The 20,844-nt window shown below is 41.8% G+C and overlaps 1 protein-coding gene across 7 annotated transcripts in view; it reads left to right on the top strand.

The window, feature by feature from the left end:
* Positions 1–20,844, top strand: part of MAGI1 (membrane associated guanylate kinase, WW and PDZ domain containing 1) — a 550,433-nt gene that overhangs the window by 420,831 nt on the left and 108,758 nt on the right. For 3 of the 7 annotated variants that reach the window (XM_056524553.1, XM_056524558.1, XM_056524559.1), the window contains exons 5-7: positions 5,857–6,067; positions 13,130–13,212; positions 16,682–16,720. In XM_056524553.1, the coding sequence (XP_056380528.1) occupies positions 5,857–6,067; positions 13,130–13,212; positions 16,682–16,720 (333 nt within the window). The remainder of the gene's footprint in view (positions 1–5,856; positions 6,068–13,129; positions 13,213–16,681; positions 16,721–20,844) is intronic. The other 4 variants (XM_056524556.1, XM_056524554.1, XM_056524555.1 and 1 more) reach the window with 3 other exon arrangements.

Below are 20,844 nucleotides of genomic sequence, written 5' to 3'. Positions count from 1 at the left end.
CACCACCATAACCCCCACTGCACCTCTCATCACCCCCCTGCACCTCTTATCACCCCCATAACCCCCCTGCACCTCTCATCACCCCCCCTGCACCTCTCATAACCCCCCTGCACCTCTCATCACCCCCCTGCAACTCTCATCACCTCCCCTGCACCTCTTATGACCTCCATAACACCCAACCCCCCCCCCCCCTGCCCCCCCGCAAGTTCACCTACCCTGCCGGGGATCGGTGCAACTGCGTGAGGCTGCTGCTGGAAGTAGGCAGGGACAGGTCAGGTGATTTAAGTAGACGTGTGTGCCTGCGCGGGGCACATGACGTCTCTACTCCCATCAGCCCCTGGCCTGTCCAGCCCTGCAATAATTCTTAAGGGGTCTGTGCCCTAGAAATAGGTAAATTAATAGAAATGTGCGGGCCCCTTGGACTATGAGGCCCTGTCATAGTCCTTGCGGGCACACAGCGCCAGCGGTCAGTGAGTGACAGTCGCAGTCACTCACTGACAAGCCAGTAAAAAAGAAAGAAAAAAAAAGGTCCAGGGATGTCTGGGCCCCCTGAAGCTCCGGGCCCCATACAGGTGTATGGGTTGTACCCCCCTGATGGCGGCCCTGAATCTCCCCCTTAGAGATGTAAATCCTGTTCCTAGGATATAATCATGAACCACCTAATAACTCTTGTGAGTCTATCTTTCACACCCTATTTTGAAATAAAGTTCCTGCTCATCTGACTTTTCAATAGAAAGTGCAGATAGTCAACCCAATAGTAAAAGCCCCTATACTGTTGGCATAGCAAAGAAGTAAAAGTTGTGTTGGAATTAGTGCATCTGCAGCTCCTTTAAAATCATATAAATAACTAAATGTTTTATAGATGAGAAGTCCTCTTCAAAGAGGTCTGCGGCCAACCCCATCCAAAAATGAGATTGCATTATCATTTAATAGGTTAAGGTGCCCTGATCACACACCTTTTAGTGGTTACTTCTTCCGGAGATATGAGGGTTTATCTGAGAATTCAGGGAATCAGTCAAATTGGCGTGAACTTAATTTCAATAATTAGAGTAAATATCAGATGATGGATGGGATTATTCAGTCAGGGGTGTGTATAAGGCATATATGTCCCTCAATGAAAAACCTTCAGCCATCCTGACTGTAAAATACCGCCCATCACCTGATATTTACTCTTAATATTTAAATTAAGTTCACGCCCATCTGACTTATTCCCTGAATTGTCAGACAAACTATATACCCTCATATCAAGAAACTGTAACAAATTGTGTCATCAGGGCACCCCAACCTATTTAGTTACAGCATCTAAATAATGAAAATTTTGGGGGGTTAGCCATAGGCCCTGTGGTGCCACGGGGGGTGCAAGGAATACCTGATCACTTTGTGAAGCTGGGGCACCATTAGCCTATAAACGGTCCTAGGATGGAGACAGCTTCTCCTGGGCCAGACACGGGGAGTAAAGAAACGCAACGACGTTGGGTTACGGATAACTGTCTTTACTGAGCTGGTGCAGATGGTATTACACACAAACAGTATGGCACAGAGTGGAGAGAATGCATTGTAAAGCCTTGGGAGCCTTGTTGCCTTGCTGGGACTTATGGTGCTTTTCACCCACTGAATTAATACTGACTTCATATGAGACTGAAGATTTTTCAGCCCGCTAGGGTTCTGACAAGGTCCTGTGACTTTCTTCGTCAGAGCTTGAATTTCCACTGGGGATCCCTTGCAGAATGGCTGGTTGAGACTTGAGAAGAGATTTGTTCTGGACTTCCCTTTAGAGCTTCTCCGCATACATCTCACACCTTTACCACACTTGACCTCAGCAGTAGCACTAGGGTTAGACTGGACTAGACTGGGGTAACTCTTCCCCCACTACACTATATGGCTAACAACTTAGGGGTTCCCATAGGGCATACAGGGTCACATGGGTTCACACTGCTCCTCACTCTTAAAGGTTCAATGCAGATAAATAACATATAACATAGTGAATATAGGAAACATAACAAACATTTGATAAAGCGCTTAAACTACTGGAACGCAGCAGTCAGTGACTTAGGCTGTATTCACATCTCGTTTTTTACATACGGGCACCGGATCCGGCTGGGGGAGGGGCAAACCAGGCGCTCCCGTACCCCATTTACTTTAATGAGCCGACCGGAGTCAAGCGGTGACTCCTGTCAGCTCAGTTTTGACCCCTATGCGATTTTGGACCAGACCTAAAACTGTAGTATAGTCAGGAAACCGCATACGGGTCAAAACTGAGCTGACCGGAGTCACCGTTTGACTCCGGTTGGCTCATTAAAGAAAATGGAGTCGCAGGCTGCTACGGCTGGGGTACGGGAGTGCCCGGTTTGCCCCTCCCTCCGCCGGATCCGGCACCCGTATGTACAAAACGTGGTGTGAATGCAGCCTTAGGGGGCCCAACATCTGTGCTGAAACTGAAAAACTGAGCTCCAACTGCTAAAAAGATACATTAAAAACAGAATATTGAACCTTTTAAGATGACATAAACAAAAGAGTATTCAGTGGTGGACATTCAATTTAAGGACACATAAACATCAAAGTCCTCTTTTGGATTACAGCAGGCGGAGATGAACAATACTATTCTATGTTCTGACAATTAGAAATTTCAGGGGTTGTTCTGCATGCGACTCCATACAGTTTGGAAGTGTATGTTGCTGTAAAACAGTTTTCCAGCTGTTACCAAACTACAACTCCCAGCATGACCTGACTGCCAGCGCATGCAGTAGTTGTAGTTTTGCAGCCGTCTTCTTCTGTAACACATACAAAGTTTGAACAGTGACTAATTTCTGGGTAAGGCTGGGTTCACACTACGTTTTGTAATTACGGTTCCCGTATACGGCTGGGAGGAGGGGGGGGCTTAAAACCGCGCCCGCACTCAGCCGTATAGGGGAACCGTATTTAATGCATGTCTATGAGCCGACCAGAGTGGACCGCAGCCTCCGGTCGGCTGCTTTTTCGGCCGTATGCGGTTTCCCGGTTGTAGGCAAAAACGCGGTTGACCACGTTTTTGCCTGCGGTCGGGAAACCGCATACGGCCGAAAATGAAGCCGTATACGGGAACCATAGTTACAAAACGTAGTGTGAACCCAGCCTAATTACTTTTTCTCATGTGTTTCTTGCGCTGTTCAAAACAGTGCATAGTAATAAGGATGTCACCACATAGTGGCACATTAGCACTTTAGTAACACATAGTAACTAATCAAGGTAAGTGGAAGAAAATCTTAAAGCTACGAGGCCTCACAAACCTTCATGAGTCCTAAGAAAAGGAAGAAGCATATAAGCCATTGTAAGACTTCTGCGGAGAGCAGCAATAGGCTGTTGGACAACGCAACTATTATTTATAACAAACAATAGAACGACAGTCGTCTTATTGTTCCTCAGAAACTATGAAGCGAGACTCTGCCCGAGAGAACATTGTGAAAAATGTGGGCGGAGAGCCAAGTGGCCTTGCCCTTTAAGAAGAAACCCCCTCCCCCTCCCCAGATAAAAAGTAACATAATATAAGATGTAATGATTTATAGCCATATGCTGTAATCCAGAATACATGACAGTAAATAGAAAGGGAGCCAGCACCCCCATCTCAGAGCGGACAGTGGCATTTCTTGCTCTGGAGGGCCTGGTCCATCCTGTTTATTTTTCATGTAGTTTACTGCTGACAACAAAGCAGAGGTGGCTGTAAACTTTGAGGCCTTAGGCTAAACTCGAACATGAGGCCCTCATTAACACTCATAACTAAAAAATATATACAAGCGCTAATTACATATTGTACGCCATTCAGTGTAAATTATTAGGCGGCAACTCAAGAGGGAGGCCTTAGGCGGCTGCCTAACCTGCCTATTTAGTATTAATTAGTATTAAAAATATTCTGTCTCTAAAAATAATAAAAGTTTCTAAAAACATTCTGTGTACCCGTAATTAGTGCCAATAAAAATCACTGCTTTTGGAATGCAGTGATGCAAAAATGCAGTTTCTTTAAAGGGGTATTCCAGCAACACAAAACATATCTCCTATCCACAGGATAGAGCAAATCCTTGTAAGTAAGACCATGAGCTGTGCAGCATAAACTTTTTACAAAATATTTTGACACTCACTGTTAGATGCTTTACTATAGTTTTTTCTTTATTCGGTCATTTTCATAAAATTCAAAGCTGTAACATTCAAAGCTTGCAGGTGTTATGTTCGTCATAAAACCGTACCAGCAGAGATGATATTCACTAGTTTGGAGCCATCAGGGTCTGACGCGACGTTTCGGGGGAACGCCCCCTTACTTATGCGTCACTCATGACCCTGATGGCTCCCGACTAGTGAATATCATCTCTGCAGAGACGGTTGTATGCCGAACATAACACCTGCAAGCTTTGAATGTTACAGCTTTGAATTTTACGAAAATGACCGAATAAAGAAAAAACTATTGCAAAGCATCTAACAGTGAGTGTCTAAATATTTTGTAAAAAGTTTATGATGCACAGCTCATGGTCTTACTTACAAGGATTTGCACTGGGGAATTGCTTAGAAGTCTACACAGGACTTTCTTTCTACTAGGATAGGGTAAATGTTTAATCACTAAAAAGTCAAACATCTGGGACCTGTAATCTTGAGAACATGGATATAAGAGGGGATGTTTTATGTGGCGGAATATCAGATTTTCAGATTGCTGGCGGACCTATTGAAGTGAATGGTAGTAGAACTCGCAGCAGATCTCCTGCAGCGGGAAACCTTCTGAGAGTTATCAATGTGTTAATGTACACTTTAAGTGGTTGTCCAACGAATATGCCCAGGTTTCCTGCTAAAACAACAAAAAAAAACTGTACTTACCTTGCTTGCTCCCTTTGTTATAACGGCACCTGATATCCATTGCACTTCCTGAAGCTGTGGTCAATACATCACATTGCTGTTCGGCCACTGTCTGAGGTGGCACACTGCTGTGGCCAATGATTGGCTGAGTTGTAATTTGAGGTGTTGACCAAAGCACTAGAAATTCCAGCATGGCAGATACCAGGCATCGGGAGGTGGACTGAGGGACGAAAGTACAAAAAAACAAACACATTTTGTTGGACAAACCCTTTTAAGACCCAAACCTCCCCCCCCCCCCCCCAAAAAAAAAAAAAAAAAAATGTAAATATATATACATGTATATATATATGTATATATGTAAGAGAAATATTTTTCACCACATTGATCTCTTTACTTGTAAACTCCAGTTCCCCTTCCCCTATTTTCTAATGACTGTTAATACAAATCACAACTTTTTTACATGTTGTGAAATCTCTCCTGTTGTGTCTAGGTGTGGGAACATTCACACGATGATTCCTAGGTTCATTGAGTTTGCACTACCAATAATCCTGGCATTTGTTTTGGGTAAAGCTAATGTTCAGCAAGACTGAGCTGGCACAAGAGTAGACGTTCGGGAGCAGAGTTAATATGTGGTCACGTGACTCCTTTGATTTATTTTTTTGTAAATTTCCCCATGTCGACATTTAAATGGAGGCTTTTGTGCACCTGTATAGCACAGTGTGCTCACTCCATCTGAATAGGTTTCATATTGAGATTGTTAATCCAATGGAATCCACTTGTTCTAGTTTCAGGGGTTTCTTTCTCATACAAACAAAATAAGGGTTGGAGGTGGTAGATGTCGGGAAATGATGATGTACAGTGTAGTAGGTCCTTTACTTCTCTGTAGTAGTAGTTCACGTGCAAGTGTCCTGCCTGTCTGTCTGCAAAAAAGCTTATCTCAATGGAAACCTCAGTGCTAGGATGACCTCATGTTTTGTGCCTTTTTCGTGTACGCTCTTCATGGATTATGCTGAATCCCTATTTTTCCCCTTATAATGGCAGCAGACTCTAGTGAACAAGACGAAAACACATCCAACAATACACAAGAACCAGCAGCACCGCTCACTCGGATCCTTCCTAGTTTTCCCACCATCACGGAAGCATCTCAGAAGTTGCCTCAATACCTACCTCCTGCTGACGAGGGAAGCCTTGGACCTCTGCCTCAGAATTGGGAAATGGCATACACAGAGAATGGTGAAGTCTATTTTATAGAGTAAGTGTAATATTTCTTGTCCTATTTATGTATTTTATTTTTATCATACTACTTACTTTATCATATCTGCAGGTGATGCTTCTGAGGCCTGTTCTCCATCTAAACAGAACATGTACATGTCCACCATCACTATGTGACCTTTATGATCATTGCATGCACATTATAGATCAGTAAAAGTCTTTAAGATGAGACGATTGCTGCCTAATACAAGTGCAAATCTGGTAGAAGCCTTTTTCACACAGTGACTGTCCTGTATCATTGTTGGCCGCACATTGTTTGTTTACATAGGGGTTTTTGGGATGACTAACCATGATTTGTAGAGCTGAACAGCCAATGACTGAGCATTTGTTCATGTGTCGGCTGATCAATGGGGCTTTAATGCGAGGCAATAATCAGCCCATTCAGACGATAACCGCCCCATATGTTAAAGGGGTTGTCTACCCCTGCGTGAAGTTCGACAGATCCGTCCTGTTCACTAAAGTGGAGCTGAGCTGCAAAACCACACAAAACCTGTGGACAGGAGTGGTGCTGTTTTTGCAAAAAAAATTTTTTTTTTTTTTAAAATACTGGACAACCTCTTTAACCCCTTAAGGACGCAGGACGTAAATGTACGTCCTGGTGAGGTGGTACTTAACGCACCAGGACGTACATTTACGTCCTGTGCATAACCGCGGGCATCGGAGCGATGCCAGTGTCATGCGCGGCTGATCCCGGCTGCTGATCGCAGCCAGGGACCCGCCGGCAATGGCCGACGCCCGCGATCTCGCTGGCGTCCGCCATTAACCCCTCAGGTGCCGGGATCAATACAGATCCCGGCATCTGCGGCAGTGCGCGATTTGAATGAATGATCGGATCGCCCGCAGCGCTGCTGCGGGGATCTGATCATTCAGAACGCCTCACGGAGGTCCCCTCTCCTTCCTCCGTCCGGCTCCCGGCGTCTCCTGCTCTGGTCTGAGATCGAGCAGACCAGAGCAGAAGATGACCGAAAACACTGATCTGTTCTATGTCCTATACATAGAACAGATCAGTATTAGCAATCATGGTATTGTTATGAATAGTCCCCTATGGGGACTATTCAAGTGTAAAAAAAAATGTAAAAAAATGTAAAAGTAAAAGTAAAAAAAAAGTGAAAAATCCCCTCCCCCAATAAAAAAGTAAAACGTCCGTTTTTTCCTATTTTACCCCCAAAAAGCGTAAAAAAATGTTTTTATAGACATATTTGGTATCGCCGCGTGCGTAAATGTCCGAACTATTAAAATAAAATGTTAATGAACCCATACGGTTAACGGCGTGAACGAGAAAAAAAAAGTCCAAAATTCCTACTTTTTTAATACATTTTATTTAAAAAAAAATTATTAAAAATGTATTAAAAGTTTTTTATATGCAAATGTGGTATCAAAAAAAAGTACAGATCATGGCGCAAAAAATGAGCCCCCATACCGCCGCTTATACGGAAAAATAAAAAAGTTAGAGGTCATCAAAATAAAGGGATTATAAACGTACTAATTTGGTTAAAAAGTTTGTGATTTTTTTTAAGCGCAACAATAATAGAAAAGTATGTAATAATGGGTATCATTTTAATCGTATTGACCCTCAGAATAAAGAACACACGTCATTTTTACCAGAAATTGTACGGCGTGAAAACAAAACCTTCCAAAATTAGCAAAATTGTGTTTTTCGGTTTAATTTCCCCACAAAATTAGTGTTTTTTGGTTGCGCCATACATTTTATGATATAATGAGTTATATCATTACAAAGGAGAACTGGTGGCGCAAAAAACAAGCCCTCATACTAGTCTGTGGATGAAAATATTAAAGAGTTATGATTTTTAGAAGGCGAGGAGGAAAAAATGAAAACGTAAAAATTTAATTGTCTGAGTCCTTAAGGCCAAAATGGGCTGAGTCCTTAAGGGGTTAAAGAAGAAATCCAGTGGTAGACAACTTATCCCTATCCACAGGATAGGCCCCCCCCGCCGCAATCTCCTGTATGGGGCCCTGGTTCTGCTTCTGGAAGTGAAGTTCCTCACCCAGCACTGACACTGGTTGAAACACGCCCTCTCTATTTATTGAGAGACTGCTGTCTCTCCATTTCCTCCTATACAATCTAGTCTTTGTGTGTGTTTTCTGCAATACTCCTCTGATAATGGCTTATTTCCCCAAAAATAAAAGGACCAGGCAGTTCACCGCTAACATGCTCAATCCTTCCTTCCCTAGCATCTGCCATCTGAGGAGTTGGTAGACCAACAAACAACATTAGATGATCGTCGAGTCCTACCAAATTTGCTGTGTTCAGCTGACATTTATCTAATGTGTATGGTCATATTCAAGGAGTACACCAGGATTTTTCTTCTTTAGCCTTTGAGCCCATGATACTAAGGTGTAATATGCCTCTATTACCTCCATGTAGCACTTTGTCCCACTTTCATGCTTGAGACCCACACCGGGAAGTGCTGTAGTGCAAGTCTTTTTATTTTCCTGTTGACTATGAACTTTCCCAGCATTCCACGTGACCGGAGACAAAAGGTCATAAGTCGCATGGTCTTCAGGGGGCGTGGCTATGCTGCAGCAGCCACATCGGGATGGAGACCAAGGGCCACACCATTTTGTCAGTAATAGTGCAGTTTTACTGACAAAATTGTGGTCTTTGGCCTCGTGCATGGTTTTGACAGAGATTGATCCTTGCCTAGAAGTTATGAATGATCCTCAAATGCAATGTATTAGTCCACACCAAAAGTGGCAGCGGCTACTGGGGACTTGCATCTACACTATGACCGGCTGTGAATGTTCCTGCACAAGAGTATCCTGTTGCTTCATCTCATCACTATAATAGCAGCACGGGCCCATGGTTATCTGAGTCAGTGGTCCTCCAGCGGACCGTGTTCTGTTCTATGTATCCACTTTCTATCTAGAGCAAGAATTGCTGGGATATGGCTATCTCTATTATTTATACACCCCTGATTAACCCTGTATATTGTTGGGGGGAAATGCATTGGGTTGTTGAATCGCTATTATTTTAAGGTTTGCTCTTGTCATTTATCCATTGGCATTTACCTAACTGCTATCACAATAGGTTCCTGCCATGACATTTATGTGCTAAGACGTAATAGGGGCAACTTCGTCAATCTTGTGGTTTTTTTCTTGCTTGTACATGGATCTGCATGCGCTTCTAACCTTAGGGTTTTTTCTTTCATCTCACCACTGGTTAGCGATTATCAGCTTTTTATTATTGGTAATTAAAAGTTAATTTTTAGTAATACTATTTCTTCCATTTGTGATATTATTACATACAGCCTCTATATTATCATTGAGCCTGATGTCTGTGACATGTTACCACACCAAAAGTGTATCGTGGCTGTAGTAACGGATAAACAGCACACGACTGTTAAAGGGGTACAAGATAGGGGATAAGAATCCAAAGGATAGGGGATAAGTAGCTGATCGCGGGGGGTCTGACCACTGTGATCCTCCACGATCTCCGGAGCGGGACCCGTATCTGAGTGAGGAATGTGTGTCGAAGACGGCACGTGCTCCATTGATCTCTACAGGAGCTCCGAAGAAACCTGAGTCTAGCACTTGGACATCATCGATGCTTCCATAGAATGAATGGAGTATGTATAGTATAGCAGTAGACGACACGCGCTCCTCACTGAGCGAGACAGGGTCTGACTGCTAGGACCCTCGCGATCAGCTACTTATCCCTTATCCTGTGCATTGGGTAAGAAATTATTTTGGCTGCAGTACCCCTTTAAAGGGATTATCCAGGATTAGAAAGACAGAGCTGAATTCTTTGAAAAAAAAAAAAAAAAAAGGTTGTGTGTTGTATTGCAGCTTATTTCAATTAAAGTAAGAGAAGCCAAGTTGTAATACCACACACAACCAGAGGTGTTACGCCTAGCGCTCCGGGTCCCCGCTCCTCCCCGGAGCGCTCACGGCGTCTTTTTCCCTGCAGCTCCCCGGTCAGTCCCGCTGACCGGGAGCGCTGCACTGTCACGGCCGTTGGGGATGCGATTCGCACAGCGGGACGCGCCCGCTCGCGAATCGCATCCCAGGTCACTTACCCGTTCCCGTCCCCTGCTGTCATGTGCTGGCGCGCGCGGCTCCGCTCTCTAGGGCGCGCGCGCGCCAGCTCCCTGAGACTTAAAGGGCCAGTGCACCAATGATTGGTGCCTGGCCCAATTAGCTTAATTGGCTTCCACCTGGTCCCTGACTATATCTGACCTCCTCCCATGCACTCCCTTGCCGGATCTTGTTGCCCTTGTGCCTAGTGAAAGCGTTTTGTGTGTCTAAAGCCTGTGTACCAGAACTTCTGCTATCCACCCTGACTACGAACCTTGCCGCCTGCCCCCGACCTTCTGCTACGTCCGACCTTGCTTCTGTCTACTCCCTTGTACCTCGCCTATCATCAGCAGTCAGAGAGGTGAGCCGTTGCTAGTGGATACGACCTGGTCACTACCGCCGCAGCAAGACCATCCCGCTTTGCGGCGGGCTCTGGTGAAAACCAGTAGTGACTTAGAACCGGTCCACTAGCGCGGTCCTCGCCAATCCCTCTCTGGCACAGAGGATCCACTACCTGCCAGCCGGCATCGTGACAAGAGGACAGGTGTGATGCTGCTTTTGGAATAAAATATCTCTGGATAACCCCTTGTAATGCTCAGTGGCCCAGAAAACTTTCCACCTGCCCTAATACCATCCCTTTAACCCCCTCACTGCAAAAAATCCTACAGATTCTGCATATGTTTCAGCATGACTTCTTCCCTGCTCTGTTAGCTCCGCAGCCTGTTACTGTGCTTTCCTGATGGACATGCATTCTAAATCTACTTGAAAGCTTCCAGTGTTAATATTTCAGGACGTGATTTGCTCTCCGATAGCAGGCTTCACCCTGCATTGTTTTCCTCCTCCATCCACGTCAGTGAAAATCTGAAGATCTGCAGAGCCGGCTAGTACATGAGTGGTATTCAAACTGGCCATCTCACAATATATGGCGTCTCAGAAGGAGATATTAATTCCTCACACAGAACAAACCAGTCATCTGTGCAGTTCACATAGTGCTTGGTGAAGCAGAAAGCTGAGCAAATCCCTTAACAACTGCATGGAGTGGGGGATGGTGGGATTGGGAATACTGTGTTTATGGTGTTAATGTGTAGATTTGTGACAACCAGCGCCCTCTGTCAGCTTTTTTGTTGTACTGCAACGCGCGCTAATCACTATTGTTTATCTGTCCTTACTTAGGCTGGGTTCTCCTAATGTATACATTAAATGGAGGATGTCACAGATGCCCAACAGTGGCAGACTAGTTAGGGATCCATTCAGTAAGAGGGTTTTTTTTATGTCATATGTCCTTAGACTGTCCCGGCATGCTGGGAGTTGTAGTTTTACAACAGATGGAGCCCCTCTGGTTGAGAAACACTGTTATAACCTTTGGGTGACAGATGTTGGGCCTCCAGTAAATGGCTCCATCAACTATTGGTTATAATAAGATCTGTTCAATAAATATGTCATGATAATTATGAAAAGCTAATGACGTCTACATTAAACGGAAGACTGTGTGATGAATGTCTTACCGTGGCATCCATCACCCATAGGCCAATGTATAGTGCCTGTTAAACATTTATTTATTTATATAATTTATTTAAAAGTATTCTGTATTTATGGAAAAAGTGTAGTCTACTACACCATTCCATCCTTCATTTTTTGCATCATATTGATGTATACTGGCCAGATGGAGGCCAAAAAGACACTTAGTCTGACTACTGGACCCCAGTTGAGATGTTCATAGGAGTGTGCCACTTTATTATTTTTTCCTGATAGGAGTCAGATGCTGAAATCTGTTTTTTTTTCATCTAATCTTTCTTTTTTTCTAATAGTTATTTATTTATTTTCTTTTTTCTTTTATTGTGCATTATTATGGGGGCAGACATATTGCCTGAGCTTTGTGCACAGCATTTAGAGGTATGCTTAACAGCAAGCCTTATAGATACAAGCTCAATAGACTAGATGAGACTCTGTTCATTCCCTTTAAGCTGAACCCACTAATTTCAGTGGAACCAACAAAACGTTTACGGTAGGCCTCTCCTTCCTCATCCCCATTAACAGATATTAGGGAAGATGAGGGCAGTTCAGCCCTTTTGTTTTAGTGAGATAAGCTACTGCCAGAGGAGTCTAGCATCAGCTTACCACCCCTCTCTCTACATGGAGCATTTGCTGGAGACTAATGTGTATGGCATCATCAGTTGTTGGCTGCATAAACATTTGGCTGAAAGCTTTCTTGTGTGTATGACCAGCCTTTAAACACTGTTCTCCTGTTTTCTCTAAAAAGTTTGGCATGGAGAGACACTGGACACTCTGGGTGGTACATTTGCTAAGGCAACCTAACCAATGCCCAGCAAGCTCCCTGCACAAGCCTTTTTCTAATTAATAGGACTATTGCACAGCACTCACTGAGCATTGATACGTTGTCTTGGTAACTGCACCATCGCGCTCGTCCAGCATCTCCCCATACTGAACTTTGCAGAATGGACAGGGGAGCAATGCTGGACTTGAGCTTTAACTTGTATGTCAGGAACTTGCTATATGTAGGTGAAAACTCAGTGTAAACCCAGCCTTAGTGATTATAACTCTATTGTAATGCATTTATACATTTTTGTAAGTTGTTTTGTTTGTTGGTTTGTTTTTTGCATGTATCTACACATCATTAAACCATTATGAAGTCATCCATACAAATTACATATTAATTGCTGCATCCAGCCAGTTGTCTAAAGGTTTGGTAGGCCCTATGGCGCTTAGGCTAAGTTTCCACTTGGATTTTTTTCTGGCAGTTTTTGGAAAACTGCCACTGCAGTTTTTGAGCCAAAGTCAGAAGTGGATCCATAAGGGAAGATAAGTATAATTCCTTCTTTATATGTCCTATTCCTTTTGAATACACTTCTGGCTTTGGCTCAAAAACTGCAGTGGCAGATCCAAAAACTGCCAAAAAAAAAACAAGTGGAAACTTAGCCTAAGGGTTGTCTTTGGGTAAAGTTTTCATTTAAAATGTAATTAAAATAATGTTTTGTTTTTCTTTTAGCCATAACACTAAAACAACTTCTTGGTTAGACCCACGGTGCCTGAACAAACAGCAGAAGCCTCTGGAAGAATGTGAAGATGATGGTAAGTAGATACGTAAATGTGAAATTAGTCAAAATTACCATGATACTGGGTCTTTACACAACAAGACTTTCCAAGATTTAGGTAATTTGTCAAATCAATGGACAAAAAGGTACTTTTCAGTTTTTTTTTTCAACATCTAGTATTGAAAATATTTTACTTGGATCTTCTCAACAATCAAGTTCACTGCTGTTGTCAGACCCTATAAAAAAACTTTATTTTGAGTATTGCAATACATACGATACCAAGGAAAGCTAATCTCATTAACATATGGGTCTCTAATTCTGCTGACACATCGGCAGCAAAATATTCTGATTATTATACAAATACTTGATATGTGCATTACTTAATGGGAATAAAAGATCCACCAGCTTGATGACAATTTAGATACTTTTGGCTCTGTTAGAAAGACTTGTTCTCTGTTAGGTGGTTACTTGATATCCTTTTATTTATCAGAAGCTATAACCACACTAGGTTCCTAAGTTTAATGGTCCACAGTTGGGATCCTGTCTGTGATAAGGGAAAATATATATATAAAAGAGCTATTCTTGTATATAGACAAGAATAAGGTAGCTCACAGAGGCACCACATGACACAATACAATACCCACTGGGCTATAACATGGACCTGATAGGACTCTTTATAACATCCTGTAGTGTTCTCAAACATGGTTGCCCTGTACAAGAGACCTAAGATAGACCCTTCAAAAGAATTCCTGTGTATGGACACCATGTTGGGACAAGTCCTCAAGTAATTTCTGTTTGAAGAGGTTCCAAAATTTTATATAAAAACATCAATAGACTTGTATAATGGTATACATACTTATGTCTAGGTCTACATACTGGTAGTGTCATTTTTGTTTGGTCATATATTGGAAAAAGAGAGGTCAATCACTTGGCAACTCATGGATAATATCTGCTAATGTTATCAGCAAGTTGTACACTAAGCCTAAAATAATTTTATATAATGAGCACATAGGCCCTTGTGTATGAAAGCTATCCGAAACAAAAACAAACAAAAAAAAATGCCTGTTTTCTATATTCCCTGGTTATGTTAAGTAGTGGTCAAGTCAAGATGTTTAAACTCTCATCTAAGTGATTTCAAAAGACTATCTGTCAAAAACCAGTGACAACTAAAGCCTAAGAGTTTTGTGTCTACTTCCCAATTCTCTTTGGCTAAAACTTCTTGTTTGGCACACATAACACCTTTTTATTACTGGTGGTTGCCCCTATGAGAAGTTTTCAGCTCTACTAAAATGAAAATGTTATTTGCCGTCAATGAGTAATCTGTAACATCCATGATTTTTATATCTCTCCAAAGCTGGGAGTTGTGGTGGATGGAGCTCTTGACTTTAGCCTATACAGAGGACTAAAGCAAACAATCCCTTTGAAGAAAGTAGTCCTGGAGTCTTTTTTGCTAACATCCCCAAGAACATAATGTTATTTTGTCTATTATTCACATATAATCCCATGTATGAAGTGAAAAAAGAAAAGTTGTTCTGTATTCATTACTCCGTCTCAGACTACTCCCCCTGTTACAATAGAGGACTGATTAGTATCATAAAAATATGAAATGAAACCCACACAGTTTAGAATTTCTATGCATAATCAACCTGCTCGGACTGTTTTCAACACACACATTTAATAGGGTTTTTCTCATAAAAACATACTCTTTCCATCAGCCCGATTAGAGCACATGGATATTATAGAGGGATGTCAGCCGCAGGGAATTCCCTTATATGAGCATCTCCAATTCTAAAGCAACCAGTCCAGATATGCACTACATGGATGGCCACATGTAGTTTTTGAGAAATTTACACTTATTTGCAACATTCGCATAGAGAGATGAGGAAGGAGTCCTTATTGCTTGAATTTAGGAGTCATCTGTATTCATGCCCAATTTTTATCCTGTGCACAGTAGTAGGGAGACGTCTGTCAGTCTGCATCTGGAGGGTGGGAGGAGCGTGCAGTTCATGAATACAGAGAATGACTTCACAGCACAATTTTAGTGCTGCAACTAAAATAGAAGATTTTCTTCTTCATTGTTTTTCATTCTTACTAACAATTCATTTGTCCGAATTATTATAATAGAGAAGTTAGATGAGGAAGTACAATGCATTTGGAATCTCTTCAGACCCTATACATTATGTTGTGGCATTGGGCTACAATAATAATAAAAAATAATAAAGAAATGCAAGTCTTTCATTCTGCACTCTTTGCTAATTTATTAAAAAACAAAATTCTTTACTCTATACTTAGCCTCCAGGCTTCGTGGGGATGATGCCACAAGGTTTGCACACCTGGATATTGGGATTTTCTTTCATTCTTCTATGCAGATCCTCTCAAGCTCTGTCAGGCTGACTGGGAACCATTGGTAGAAGCCATTTTCAGGCCTCTCCCGAGATGTGACATTGGGTTCAAGTCAGGGCTCTGGCTGGGCCACTAAAGGACATTCACAGAGTTGTCCCTAGGCCGCTACTGTGTTGTCTTGGCTGAGTGTTTAGGGTCATTGTCCTGCTGGAAGGTCAATCTTCAGCCCAGTTTAAGGTTCAGAGCGATCTGGATGAGGTTTTTATTAAAAATATCACTGTACTTTGCTCCATTCAGCTTTTCCTCAACCCTCACCAATCTCCCTGTCCCAGCTGCTAAAACACCCCCACAGAATAATACAGTCACCAAAAGTTTATTAAAATTTTTTTTATTTTAGCGCAAGGCTGCAAAATAACAAATTATGAAAAAGTTGTGGGGTCTAAAGACTTTCCAAATGCATTTTATACAGGTATTAAAACCATAATAGGAAGACCAATTACAAATATGGGAGGAGATTTATATTTACTTTATTTTGTTGCAGTTCCATTTCTTTTAGAGCAAAATGCAAGGTCACATAATGCTGTAGACCAGTGGTCTCCAACCTAAGACTCTAGGTGGAGAGCCCCAGATTGGAGACCACAGCTGTAGGTTATGGTTATGCTCTACTGAGTGTCTATTGAGGACTGTTCTATTTAAAGGTTGATACTCTCTAATTTGGGACATTTTGTTTACTCCAAGTACCAGATAAAGCCTAAACTTAATTTGTTTCCAAATTTTGAAAGATTTAACAATTTTGCAGTATTTGACAGTATTTTTTTTACTTACTCCTAATTGCCCATCCTTATACTAAATGTAAATATAAATTAGTGTATATAAATTACTGGTAAACTTTAAAATTTGTACTTTATTTTCTATATTTCCGAGCCCGAGTTATTACATTTGGTAAATTAAATAACTTTAAACAGAATTATTTAAATACATTTCTGAATCAAACATACACATTTAATCCCCCTTTCCTTGTATTACTATCCCAAATGAGATGGTATCAACCTATAATATTGGTGTAAAGGTTTTTTTTCTAAAGGGGATTTCCAACTTGGTGTCGGTATCTGAATTTATTTTCTTTTGATCTCTCTGTCTCATTTACTGCTCTTGCCTTGGAGAAGAAGGGGTCCACACCGAGGAACTGGACAGTGAACTAGGTAATTTGTCCCTCTTAATTTTTATTATCTTGCATAGCTGCAAACATGACATTCTACTGTTTACGATCTTCAAAGAATTATCGGAGGAGATGAACATTTAGTGCTCAATTAAAAACGTGAATAAATTAAATTGTCTATTTGATGGGTGGCCGGCCTGTGCAGTTTATGAAAGCATTAAATGTGATTGGTCAAAAGCATCATGTGACCATGCATCTATTTTTTTCACTTTCAAAACTAACATTACTTATATTTGCCATTGTTTTTGCTAATTTTGTGTCTCTTGCTATTAGGTTTCCAAATGTTTATTTAGGAAAACATAAGGAGAATCTGATAGCTCTCATATGTCTGTTTTAGTAGATACTTGAATTCTGCATAAAATAACAATCTAGTAGCCTTTTTTTAACTCTTCATTGTGCCAGTTTTTTTCTCCCTGGAAATTTATGAATTGACAAGGGGAATAGAAACACCCCATTTTCAGTGTATTTAATCATTTCCAAGAGGAATAAAAGAGGGACAACACAACATAAATTGCTAAGAAAAAATGCCCTACAATTGGTATTTTATTGGGAAATACTAGTATTTGCTAAAACAAACATATCTGGGAGCTAACAGGCCCTTTCTAAAATTTTCAAGAAAACACCACACATTTTAGTTTGTATTGTTACATGTAGTAGTCTTTCTGTTACTCATAAACTAACGTGGAAGCTCTGGGGGATATAATCAAAATGGCTAAAAAACATAAGTTCACATGGCCGTTCTCTCCCGTCCCGTTATTCTCCTGTCATTGCTGTTAAATGTACCAAACTAACAAATGGATGTAAAGGGCTGCCATTAAGTGGCGTCCTGTTGCATCAGTTTTTAATTCGTTTGTATCCTTTATTGGTTATTTACACCTCTTCTGAGCATGCTCAGAAGTAATAACTGATCAAAAACAGATTGATTAAATGCTCATCCATTTGCCATAGTCTTCAATGGTAAATTTTATATATCTGTTTCTAATCCGTTATTTTTGACGAGAAAAACATACTGCATGCAAACTCTTTTGACCGCTAAAAATAACGGAATAGGAACCAAATATGTGCAATCGGGTGACAAAGGACTGTAAAAAAAAATCCAATTGACATCAATGGTATCTATTTACAGCCATTTGCAAAAGGCTTAATTTGGCTGGATTTGAGAATGGGTATGAATTAACGGGGACTGACATTAATGTGAACGAGCCCTTAGACCCTTTTTAAACACTTTTCTGCCCCACTTGGCAAGGGGGTGTGGCTTAAAGGGAGTAAGAGTGGCCTCACTGAAAGGAAGCGGGACTTAGAGGTGTCAGAAAATGCAACTGTTTCAACTAAAAGAAGGTGCAAACTTTCAAACATCTTAAGACAATTTAAAAAATGTTACTCATACTTGAGAAATGGTCTTGTGAAGTCATTTTGTTAGTTTTGGTGGCCGTGCATAGAGATGAGCGACTTTTTGAAAAATTTGATTCGGCCAATTCGCTGAATTTAAATTAAAAAATCGATTTGATCTGAATACATTTTCGGCAAATTTTTATTAATGTATTTTAATAATGTGTTTAATAAAGTGTGTGTGTTTCACTTTTTTTCTCTATTTTATTTACATTTCTTAGGTAGTACTACAACTCCCAGCATGGAACAGACTGTTCCATGATGGGAGCAGTAGTACCTGTGCTAATAAACTGATCGCCTCAGGTGTCACTCCTGACACCCGCTGCGATCTTCCTGTATAATATATAGATGCAGGAGGCTTTCTTGCATCTAGATAGGAAAATGGCATGTCAGGGATGAAGGATGATCGCAGCGGGTGTCAGGAGTGACACCCGCTGTGATCTGTCCTCAACTGCAGGTACTACTGCTCCCAACATGGAGCACACTCTGCTCCATGCTGGGAGCTGTAGTACCTGCATTAATAGATCACTTCTGACACCCAATGCGATCGTCCTGTATAATGTATAGATACGGGCGGCCGGCTGTTCTTCTCTGGTCCCACTGTAGTATGAGTATATGCAGTATATATATACCTATTATTCATATTTCCCGCAGAGAGCTGTGAGCGGCTGGAACCATCTGGCCAATCACAGCTCTCTGTGGGAAATATGAATTCTATTCACATCACTGGCCACCTGGAGTATAGTGCAGAGATGCTAGCACAGGAGAAAGATGCTCCATCTCTGCAATAGAAAAGGAAAATTGCATCGGGTGTCAGGAGTGACACCCGGGCCATCTGTCTATTAGTACAGGTACTACAGCTCCCATCATGGAACAGTCTGTTCCATGCTGGGAGTAGTACTACTACCTAAAAAAAAAAAATTTAATTGAGGAAAAAAAAGTTAAACACACACACACACACTTTATTAAACACAATATTAAAATACATTACTAATAAAACTTTTTTATTTATTTATTATAAAAAATATATTATTTTTACATTTAAATGGCCCCTTTCTACATTTTTGGCTACATTTTTAGGTCGATGCCCGCCCACATAAATTGATCCCTGTTTAAAAATTAACATTAACATTTTTGTCTTTCAATTTTCGGAAGCGGGCAGGGACCAGAAAATTCAGCGCTCAATATAAAAAATGGGGCTAAAAAAGTAGAGTGAAAATTAAAAAAAATTATGATTTAGAATTAAAACTAGAAAGAAAAATTATGAAATGCACTCCTCATTAGTTTTTAATATTGAGCGCTGAATTTTCTGGTACCTGCCCACTTCTGAAAATTGAAAGACAAAAAAGAATAGATAGGTAAATTAGGTCTTTACAGGGAAAGTTGTGACTTTACAGGGAACCTTAAAACTTAGCTTTTATTAGGCTAGTATAAAAATAACAATAATGTGTCAAAAAGCAAGAAAAAATTGCAAAAAACATAAAAAAATATTCAAATTAGGTCGCCATCAGATTGCTGTCCTTCATTTACCTATCTAGTAATATCATTGCCCCATATTAAATGTAAAAATATATTTATTTATAATTAACCTTTCAACATTTTTTTTATTAGTAATGTATTTTAATATTGTGTCTAATAAAGTGTGTGTGTTTCACTTTTTTTTTCTCTATTTAAATTTTTTTTTAAGGTAGTACTACTACTCTGTTCCATGATGGGAGCTGTAGTACCTGTACTAATAGACAGATCGCCCTGGGTGTCACTCCTGACACCCGATGCGATTGTCCTATCTATTGCAGAGAGAGAGCGGCTTTCTCCTGCGCTCGCATCACTGCCCCATACTACAGCTGGCCAGTTATGTGAATAGAATTCACATCACTTATTCATATTTCCCGCAGAGAGCTGTGATTGGCCAGATGGTTCCAGCCACTCACAGCTCTCTGCGGGAAATATGAATAATAGGTATATATACGGCATATATTCATACTACAGTGTTCATACTAGGGATCGACCGATTATCGGTATGGCCGATATTATCGGCCGATAATCACGATTTTGGGCATTATCGGTATCGGCAATTATCTTGCCGATAAGCCGATAATGCCCCGCCCCCGCACCGCCCCCACCGCACCGCGACCGCCACCCCCTCGACCCGCCGCACCGCACCGCCGACCCACCGCACCCCCCACCGTGATGCTAGGCCGTATACCGGTATGGATTTTTTCCCATACCGCTATACCGGTCGGGCCCCTCCCCCACCCTCCGAGTCAATAAAAAAATTAAACTTACCCGTAATGGGGGTGGTCCGGGCCATCCATCCATCGTTCCTGTAGCGTCCGGGGGCGTTCCGGGTGGAGGGTGGTCCGGTCCGGGCTTTCCTTCTTCTCCCACGGTCTTCTTCTCCACTCCGGGCAGGCTCTGGCCTAGTACGCTGCATAGACGCCGCTACGCCGTGACGTCAGGTGCGTCGCTGCGCACGGGCGTCACTGCGCAGCGACGTCTATGCAGCGTACTAGGCCGGAGCCTGCCCGGAGTGGAGAAGATGACCGCCGGAGAAGAAGGACAGCCCGGACCGGACCACCCTCCACCCGGAACGCCACCGGACGCTACAGGAACGATGGATGGGTGGCCCGGAGCACCCTGGCAGGTAAGGGGAGAGAAGCGGGTGGTGGCGGCGGCGGCCTATGGCCCCGCAAAAGCCACTGCAGATCATTGATTTAA

This window comes from Hyla sarda, chromosome 6, assembly GCF_029499605.1.
Source record: "Hyla sarda isolate aHylSar1 chromosome 6, aHylSar1.hap1, whole genome shotgun sequence".
Lineage (NCBI taxonomy): Eukaryota > Metazoa > Chordata > Amphibia > Anura > Hylidae > Hyla > Hyla sarda.
This window is presented reverse-complemented; position numbering and strand designations above follow the sequence as displayed.